Source organism: Camelina sativa, chromosome 7 (assembly GCF_000633955.1).
Source record: "Camelina sativa cultivar DH55 chromosome 7, Cs, whole genome shotgun sequence".
NCBI classification, from domain to species: Eukaryota; Viridiplantae; Streptophyta; class Magnoliopsida; order Brassicales; family Brassicaceae; genus Camelina; species Camelina sativa.
Genome location: NC_025691.1, coordinates 8,729,418 through 8,739,943, shown reverse-complemented (window position 1 = coordinate 8,739,943; position 10,526 = coordinate 8,729,418). Strand labels below are relative to the sequence as shown.

Genomic DNA, 10,526 nt, shown 5'->3' with positions numbered 1-10,526 from the left:
AGGAAACATCAAAGCAAATATAAACGAAAATTGCATTGTATTAAACGATAAAGTAGAGGGATAAGAGTACAAGATAGAAATATAAAGGAATGATAAAAAGTTATGAAATAAAATCTAAAACAAAAGGGAAAAGTGATTGAGTCGCTCAGTTCTCTCATAGAAGCTCTCACTCTCTGGTTTGAGGGTCTGCGGCGTGCTCGTTTGCGAGGAAGGAGAGGAGGGGTTTATATATGGAAACCCCTTTTACCTAGCTTGCCAGACCTGCCCGAGGGTCTACTCGATGGGGTACACGAGGATGAGGTCGAGTTAGTCCTCGGGTAGATCTTCGGGTTGGTCTTCATGCTCTTGGATCCTCCTTGATCGTGTTGGGGTTCGGACTCGTTCTTCCAGCTCGATGGCTTTTTTGGGTACATCTTCAGGTTTGTCTTTGTTTTTCTCCATTTTAGGCTCTTAAGCACCTGTTTTCATCCAAAATATGCAAATGCAAAAATGCAACACCCTAAATGGCCTAAAAGTGAATTCATACAGTTAATGACCTAAAAATGCTAAGTTAATGGTATGAATAATGCAAAATATGGACAAAAAGGGATGCTAAAAACATGTAAATTAGAGAGTTATCATAACCCATGGAACACCTCCCGGACAATAATAAAATTATTCGTAATCAAATGTTCTAAAACAAAAGCTGACTGCGTCTCCGAAATGAGGGACGGTAAAATTCTCTTTAGCCAAAAACACAAGATCTTAGAAATAGTCTTGTAACTTTCATTACAAAGACTAATCGGCCTAAATTTCACTATTTTATCAGGCTTAACGACTTTTGAAATAAGACAAATATTTGTTTCATTTACACTAAAATAAGTTTTATGGATAATTATAACACATACACCACAAACTTTCAAAAATAGTACTAATTGACGCGGTAAAAATATTGTAATTAATTTTGAGAATTATTTTCAGGTTTGGTTGACAATTTTACATTTAGGATATAATTTTTAGGGAGTAAGCTTTAGTATTTAGAGTTTCAAATTTTATTTTTGAACATCAAATTTCGGATTATAGTGCTATTTTTGAAACTTTATAGATGATGTGTTAAATTTGGAGATAAAATATAGTTTTGTGCTATTTGTGAGTATTTCCCTTCTTTAATTAAGTAATTATATATTTATTTTAGAATAATTTTTTTTATTGAAAAAAGAAAATGTGTTTCATTTGTGATATAATTTTTAGTAAATAATTTTTTGTTAAAATGATGTAATCATAACGTAGCATATATAAAGTAGTAAAAGTATTTCAAAAGATGTGTATTTTCGGGTGTTAATTCTTTAAACACTACCAGAAATATGAGCATTGATAGCGGAAAACCAAAACTAATCGCAAATGCTATCATTGAAATTTTTTCAAAAATGAATCTATATAATAGCGCTTTTAAAACGCTATACCTCAGAAAATGTAAATGGAAAACAAAAATCACTCTTTCCGCCCACGCTTAATAAAAATAGACTAAAAAAATCATGCTTTCACCCTATTTTACATAGAAGTAGTAGAGTCCAAAAGAAAAAAGAAAAAAAGCTATAGAGCCGAGGAAAAAAAAAACTTTTAACCCTAAATCCCCTTTCTCCACCGAATCAAAACCCAGATCTTCCTCTTGTGAAGCTCTTCTTCCCCAGTTCTCCTCATAGTTTTCTCCAAGCTAATTACAACTTTACAACCTTCAAAGGACGATTTGGGTTTCTTGGTACCTCTATTAGCCATAAATTCTCGTGTAGGAAGCTCCGGGTCTAGAGTTAGAAATATCGATTGAGATGTGGAAAAGCGATTCAGCGGCCAATTCAATGAGAGAAAGCGGAGCCGGGGTCCAGAGAGTGGCGTCCTGGCAAACGGCGGTGGCGAATACGACGGATGCGACGCGGTTGTTACGGGATAAGCGGAGACGACGGAGCCGGGGTCCAGAGAGTGGCGTCCTTTCGTTAGGGTTTCCCATTGAGTTTCTTCGCTAGTGTCTGCCGGAGTTTGTCTGGTCCTTCTTCCTAGTCGATTCTCTTGCTCAAGGTGGTCTTCTTCTCCGGTAAGCATTTCGTTTCTCTTTAATGGATTCGTTTTTAATCGGTGAACCGGACTCGCTGAGTTTCTAGGGTTTAGAGTTACTTTATCAGTTTATCTAATGTTCTTAGATTAGATTGTTATACTGTTAAAGATCTTGAGTTCACTATGGGAAGTGGTTTTGTTATCGTTGTAGGCGAGCTTGCACCGCGAGAGCTACTTCTGCTGCTGGAACAATTATGGTTTTGATTCTTTGTCGTCTGTCTCTTTCACCTGATTAGATATCTCTTTTATGTATTCATTTTTTGTGTGTTCTTTGATGTTTTCAGACTTTATCTTCGTGGGCTACTTGTAGTGTTGAGGAAGTTGTTTCCACAGGACCAGGGATTCGTTTTTTCCAACTTTATGTAAGTTTCATATAGTTCTACTTGGTCTTTTGAAAATTTGGCTTTGAATCGTCTGTTTGTTCTCTTAATGCAGGCGTATAAGGATAGAAATGTGGTAAGACAGCTTGTAAAAAGAGCTGAAGAAGCTGGATTTAAAGCAATCGCTCTTACCGTTGATACTCCAAGGCTTGGAAGAAGAGAATCCGACATCAAAAACAGGTGAATGAAACTTCACATCATCACATCAAACCAATTTGGTTTGTTAGATCTTCCGCTTTTCTTGATGGTTTTTATCTTGCAGATTCGCGCTTCCTCGAGGTCTTACGTTGAAGAACTTCGAAGGGTTGGATCTTGGGAAAATAGTCAAGGTTGTAAGATAAGACATATAACAAACTGAAATTCGATCTAATAGCTCAATTACTAAGACTTGTTGTTTTGCTCTGTTGAAAATTGCAGACCGATAATTCAGGGCTAGCTTCATATGTTGCTGGTCAAGTTGATCAGTCACTAAGCTGGAAGGTTAGTAGATGTAACAAGATTAACTCTTAACTCTTTTTTTGAGAGAGGAGTTTGGCGTTGGGTTTTACTCGGCTTCCTCTTTTCTTTTTAACTGTTGAACACAAATGAGTGTTCTGACACAAATGATCAGCCTGCCATCTTTTGTGAATTTAATGGGGTTAGCTTGCTTCTGCTAGATGATTGAGATCTGTAACGTTGCCACTTGGTTTTTCTTTTAACAGTTGAAGAATGTTTCGACTTTACTGCACCAGGAACATGCTTCAACAGTCCGCTATTTATCTAGCACTAATCAAGCTCCTCTGAACATAGAAGGTAATGACTTTGGATCTGAAGTTCTTCCTGCAGACATAAGAGATCATAATGTTCAAGTATGATTAGTGGAGCATCTCAAGCAGGCATTTGAAGACAACAAGAAGAGTCTCTAGGTTCGTGTTTGTGTTGATTGTAGCATTTGTAATATTAGGTTAAGACTTAGCTTGAGACTTGTTATGTATGTGGTGCATTGTAGTTGAAATGTTCAAGAATCAAGATGATATGTACTTTATTTTGAGGCCTATAGAGTTTTTTCTTATATATTGAATTGATAACAAGATGTTTCATCCAGGGTATCAATTCCCTATGCAGTTGTAGTATAAAAAGTTATCAATTCAAATGGTTGATATGGTAGCAAATGAGATAGGATCAGAACTATGCAAGTCAAGCCAAGCAATAATGAGGTTTTGAGCTAACAATCATAAAAGAAATAGAAGAAAGCAAATAAATGAGAACCACACGACCTAAGCACTCGATACAAGCATTCGAGTACAGGATCGGGTGGGGTTATCGAGTAAGCAAGAACAGTGTGAAGTAGGTGATCGTGTACCTGTTCGGGTAAGTGATCGAGTTATGAATAAAAATGTAAACAATCTAAATACGAAAGCTTCTAAGGATGGGGTAATTGACTCCTAAGTGTTCCTGACCAATATGAATGTCCTACATGCCTCAAGCAAATATTCCCTAGACAATGAATCTCTAAAACCTTGTTAAAACACTCTCGTGATAGAAACAATCAACCTTGATCACTCCCCTACCCAACTCTCGTTGGAGAAACATGACCAAGCAGGCAATATGAACCGATTCATTATTGTCAATAAACCCCTTACTTATCTAATCTCTTAGGCTAAGTGAGTAAATCTCTAGCATTGATTGATTCAAGCATTTCATCTACACCTCTCGGTGGTAAAACATCCTAGATCTAATCTCACCCTCTCGGTTTGTTGATATCATTAAGAACACCAATCTAAAAGGGAATTTATAAAACATAAACAATCCAAATAAGACATCCTAACCGATCAAGAACACAAAATCGTCTATCCCATCTCTAGAAACTCTACTTCACTACTCAGGTTTCATTGCAGAAAACATAAAAACATAGAAGAACGAAAATTGCATTGTATTAAAATATAAAGTAGAAGAGAAGAGTGCAGAGTAGAAATCTAAAAGAATAACAAAAAGAAGTAAATTAAATCCTAACAAAGATAGAAAAATGTTTGAGTCGCTCAGTTTCTCTCCCAGAAGCTCTCGCTCTCTGTTCTGAGGGTCTGCGGCGTGCTAGGGCGAGAGGAAGAAGAGGGGAGTTTATATATGGAAACCTATTAACCCTAGATTCCCAGTCTTGCTCGAGGGTCTGCTCGATGGGGTGCACGAGGATGTGCTCGGGTTGCTCTTTGGGTAGGTCCTCGGATTGTTCTTTCTGTTCTTAGATCCTCTTCGATCGGGTTGGTGTTCGGACTGTTCTTCCTGCTCCATAGCTCCTTCGGGTACATGCTCGGATTTGACCTTGTTTCTCCCCGTTTTCGGCTCTTAAGCACCTGTTTTCATCCAAAATATGCAAATGCAAGAATGCAACACCCTAAATGGCCTAAATGTGGATTCCTACAGTAAATGACCTAAAAATGCTAAGGTTAGGGTAGAAACAATGCAAAATATGGACAAAAAGTTACGCTTAAAACATGTAAATTAGAGAGTTATCAGACCCCCAAACTTAAATTTTGCTAGTCCTCTAACAAAGAAGTAGGAGGAAGAGGTTAAAAATGGGACTCATAACCTTTTGAGCTAAACGAAGGATTCAAACTATAGTCCTTAAAGATAGTTTAATGGTGCTAAGATCAATCAACATACTTACAAATATTTTTCTATGCTTATCACCATGCATCGATCTAGTTCATCCTCCAACTAAAAGTGAAGACTTGCAATTCCAAATAACATCTCTTTCACATTCATTAAAGTGTTTGGCGACTTCTTGCAAATAGAAGGCGAATCAAGCTCAATCGGTTTCAAGGATAAGGCTTTTGGTAGGGTGGTTTTTTGAACAATTTCTTTGGGTGGCTCACTCTCAAAAGAAGGAATGCAAAGCTTGAGATTGAGAACAATTAGGGCATACAAAGCTTAGCTCTTGATAATCTACCCCTTTTCTCATTCATCTCTTTTTTTTATCAAACTCCCCTAGAATTAAACTACCCACAACCTTGATTTTAACTCTCCTTTTTTTTATAATCCCTAAGGTCTAAACTTTAAACATCTAGCTCTCTTTTTTTTTTTTTTTTCTTTCTTTGCTAAGCTCCTAATAATATTCCTATATATATTTTTTTCTTCTTTTTCTCGGAGACTATAGCAAGATCCTTTTCTCTTTTTTTTTTTCTTTTTGCTAAGAGACTTAGAGCTACTTGATTCTAACCTTAGGGACTTCTTTTCTCTTTTTTTTTTTCATTTCTCAACCCAACCCAAAATAAACATGCTAACCACCTATCTTTCAAAATCGATTCTATTAGCTAGTCCAAATGATTCTAAACTTAGCTAAAACAAGAGCCAGTTCTTTGTCGTTCTTAATACTCTCAAGGTTTCACAACCTATAGCACAATGAAAAGGCCTCACTCAACAATTCAGAACAAGGTTTGAAAGAAAGGTTTGAGTTCAAGGGTAGGAAAAACAGATCGGGTTAAACGAAAAGATTGGTAAAAATGGAGTACTAACCCGAGTTTAAAGTTACCATGAACAAGTATTCAAATTCCATAAGCAAGACAATTTAAGTTCAGGTTAAGTCCAATAATCTAGAGATGATGCAATGTTCAAGCAAGTTTCACACAAGTAGAGGAAGCTTTCAAAAGACACAAGGTTTTAAACAAAGATTTTTCATTTTTTTTCCAAAGATTGATCTAGCAACAATGAACTGTGATTAAGGGCTATAGCTTCAATCCTAAGGTTTGACTTTAAACAAGGTAGTTTTAATCATTGTCCCCTAAAATGCATATGCAACAATCCTATATGAAACAATCTAGACTCAATCCTAATATGAAAATGCAACTACATGAACACTCTTTTTTTTTATTGTTTTTTCAAATTATTTTCAATTTTTTAGGGTTTTTATGCAAATAGATGCAGACTCAAATGAAGAAAACTAGCATGCAAAAATTTGAAATAAGAAAATAAAATACAATGTTATATACATCCTAGGACTCTTCCCCAAACTTAAATTACACAGTACCTGTGTAAATAAAAGTCTGAAAAAGAATCCAAAAATCACACAAAATGAAATAAAACTAAATGCAATGTTATTTACAAAGGTTGGATGAATGTGGTACCTCATGGGTTGGTGAAAAAGGAGGTTGTAGCAGCCTCCATGCTCGCCAACATGTATCCAGGGTCACCACCGGCTTCAGCAGGTGTCGGGATTCGCTCATCAGAGAGCTCGGTTATGCGCACGAACGACCTGCTCGGACCAGCATCCGAGGGGTTGATCAGGTAAGGCGTCGCGTAGGTCATCGGGTATGGCATCGGGTAGTACGACGGGTATGGTGGGAGAGGTCCGGAATGATCACCCGTATAGCCGCTTGCCGGGCGCATCGAGTAGGGCATCTGATACAACATCTGGTAAGGCGGAGGGAAAGTACCTGAGTGGTCACCCGGATGTGTGCTCGGAGGTTGCATCAGGTAGGGCATCGTGTACCCCATCGGGTTATGCATCAGATAGGCATCCGAGTGGCTTCTCCGCGATCTATCTGGTCTGGTGACATCCTCCTCTGCTTGGGGCTCGTAGGAGGATGCATTGTGAGGCTCTGGAGGTGCTAATCCTCGGATTCCTCCCAACGGTCCGCTTCTTCCCATCTATGTGGGTGCATATGCCAAAGTGGGAGCTGAGGCACAGCTTGCCTTGTCTTGCAGCTCCTTGATCTGTCCTCCCATTACCTTTACTGAGCCAGTGAGGTCTTTTACCTTCTTGGCTAGGAACTTGTTCATCCTTTTCAGCCAGCCGATCCTCTTGTGAGCTTCCCTCACCCCAACAGGTTGCTTTTGAGAGCACACATACTCCTCAAAATCATACCCATCCGAGTTGTCTCCCTGTTCTTGCCCAGTCGTCTCTCTCTCTCCTGCCTTAGACTCCTCTTGTGGGTTGTATAGCTCCTCCAAAGGTGGTGTGAAGTCTATGTTATCCCCTAGCCAGATTTTGGTTCATACGACGTTGAGCAGGATCATTTGGGTGGCTCTGGCAGTTGGATGGACAAACTTGAAGAGCAGCATGTTGTTTGGCTTTTCATAAGCCAGGAACCTCGCCAATGTGAGGTAGTCGATGTCTAGCCATCTCGGCTCATGAACCACTCCCTTTAGGGGCACATCGCAAGCTACCAAAATTGGTGTGACCAATCCTCCAATAGAGATCTCTCCAGCTCCATCCCTTCTCTCAGTTTTCATTGCCCAAGACTTCAGGTAGAGGAACTGATCGAGCAGCACAAAGACCATGCTAGTATCTGCAACATCTCCTACTAGTGGTGTACCATCCCTAGTATTTTCTAAGACTCCACACAAGGCAATATCTAGCAGCTGGAGCTCATGATCATTCACATTCCCAGTCTCCTTTCTAGCAAAAAGAGTGCAGGCGAGGGACTTGTGAAAATACCTCAATACAGGGCTCCTTATTTGAGCAGACTTGGAGCTTGTGGATTTGTAAGGGAGCATGTCGCCTATTGTCAGCCATAGGGACTTCATCTCTTCCTTGCTAACCCCATGTTCTCTCCACTCCCAGCCTTGAAACCATATAGCTTCTCCATCTCCTTGTAGGTGAGTCGGTATTCCTTGTTGCGCACAGAGAAGGTGATGAACCCGATCCCCCCATCGGGTAGCAGGGTTGGGTGGTCCTCAAAAAAGTGTAACCACAACGTGGATAGAAAGTGTACAATCTCCTCCTTATAAGCCTCGAGGTTGGCTCGCATCATCTGGCCCAGGTGGCACATGTCGAACAGGAACTCGACGTCTCTAGCGATGCCCAACTGCTTCATTGTTTCTCGGTGGGGATAGCGGGTACCAACGAAGTTCATCTTTCGGAGGACCTTGAAGAGCTTGGTTGGGGTCTCCACCTCTTTCTGCTTCAGCCTCCGCGAAGCTAGGCGTGTGCGTTCTCTCTGCTCCTCCTCTCCGTCACGGCTCTCCTCCTCCGTGTCTTGATCTTCTTCTTCCGCTGCTCTCTCAGCCACCTTCTCAGCTTTTTCAGAAGCTGGTCTCTTCCCCTTCGCAACTGCAGATCTGCTTCTTAACATAGAGGATTGGATCTCCTTTGGTTCTCCTCTTTCTGCATCTGAGTCGACCTCCATTGGGTCAGTAACGGTTTGCTTGGACGTAGACAGGTCCCTACATCGAGGAGAACGACAGATTGCAACGGCTACTGGGTCGGGAGAGAGAACACGAGTCTCTACACGATCGGTTTCTCGAGCACCTCCTCGGGTGGCGGATCGGGTTGAGCATCGGGTTGGGGATGCGAAACGTCTAGCCAACGGTTGAGAATATGGAACGTCTCCCCTTCCTTGTGAATCGCTAACTTTGGCAGTATCTCCTCCGGTTCTAGCAGCGGTGGAGGTTGATCTGCTCCCCTTCTTTTGGTAAGTATTCACCTTTGGTGCCATTGTTGAATCCTTGAAAAGAGAGAAAAGCTAAACTTCAAGATTAGTAGGGTTAGTTCCTGAGAAATTGAAGAGTCTCAATTCTCTTGAGAGAAAAATAGAAAGCAGGAATGCAAAAGGCTTTTAGGGTTGAGAGACTTATTGATTTGTGCTGCTGAGAGAGAAGGGTTCTAGTCCCTTTAAATAGAAGAGGGTTAGCAACTTGGGCTTCCCCGAGAGTGGGCTTGGGTTTGTGGAATTCGGACTCCACTCGCCATTCGAAGGGGGACATGATCAGGCGCGTCGGGTACGGATTCGGGTAGAGCCTCGGGTTCCCCAAAATTTTTCTTTCTTCTTTTTTTTTTTTATGATAAATATGTAAAAATCGAAAATAATGGAAAGTAAACAAATAAATTAATTAAAAGAAAAATAAAAAGATACCTTTGGGACTTCCTCCCAAGTGAACTTGTTTAAAGTCACTAAGCTTGACTCTTCTTCATGCTTTTTAAGCATGGGTTTTAGGAGGGAGAGGTTCTGGAATCCTCTCCACTGGGACAGACTGGCTCAACCAATCCTCCTGGTCTTGTCATGGTTCCACAACAAATGTAGTATTGACTTCTTCAAGATGCTTGACTCTTCTTTGCTTTGTCTTGGTGGAAAAAACTTGACCATCAATAGTTGGCCTTTTAATTCCTTTCTTGACGCTGAATTCCATCTTGAAATGTTTTCCATGCTCAAATTATGATCTTCCCATGTTTCACATCAATCATTGCTCCTATTGTTGCCAAGAATGGTCTTCCTAGGATCAGTGGATCATCTGGTTCCTTATCCATATCAAGGATCATGAAGTCAGTAGGAACTTCCACGCTTCCAATCCTGAGAGGTAAGTCTTCCAGAATGCCAATGGGGTGTCTGATTGTTCCATCAGCTAGAACCAAATACAGACTACTAGGTTTAAAACTACTAAAACCCATCTTGTTGGCAACTGACAGTGGCATGATGCTGACTGAAGCTCCCAAATCGCACAAACAGTTGTCGAAATCCGGAGTCCTATTGAACACGGCAAAGTAAAAGAGCCGGGGTCCTCCAATTTATCCTCAATTTGCAGTTCAGGATCAAAACACACCCCACTCCTCAGAATTGCATTCCCAATTTCCTTGACAGCTTCCTTAACCTTAATCTCCGGCTAAGCTGCCTCCTTGGTGATTTCCCCTCGAAGTTCGTGTGGTGGCAAGAGCTTAGGAGGTGGATCTTTTCGCTTGGCCATACGCTCTTCAAGCACTTCTAATTGGATGTCAAGAGCAGTATTGAAACTTTCCTCTAGTTCCCTTTCTTTTGGTACAGGCAGTTGAGGTTGATCTGTCATCTGAATATCTACTCGATGTATCATCTGAGCACCATCATCGGGTGAGTCATCGGGTTCTGCCTCGGGTGGTTCTTCGATTTGTGATTCTCGAACCTGTGCTCGATCATCGACTCGATCAGTCTCCTAGGGTAAAGGCTCGGGTTCGTACTCGGATATGTAATACTTGGCCTCATTTATCCCATAGTGATCCATGTCCTCCCCATCTTGAACATCACTGTCCTCAGTGAGGTAGTCCTCATAGTCATCATCAAGGGAAATGGCTTGGGCAGTGGCATAATCCTTTGGGTTCAAAACAACTTTGTC

General features: G+C 40.7%; 1 protein-coding gene across 1 annotated transcript; it reads left to right on the top strand.

Moving 5' to 3' along the window:
- Nucleotides 395-3,547, top strand: LOC104704442 (peroxisomal (S)-2-hydroxy-acid oxidase GLO5-like). The gene is made up of 7 exons (XM_019227030.1): nt 395-419; nt 1,989-2,068; nt 2,373-2,450; nt 2,524-2,648; nt 2,731-2,797; nt 2,886-2,948; nt 3,170-3,547. Exons 1-7 carry the CDS (start codon nt 395-397, stop codon nt 3,320-3,322), a joined length of 591 nt encoding a protein of 196 aa, XP_019082575.1. The 3' UTR covers nt 3,323-3,547.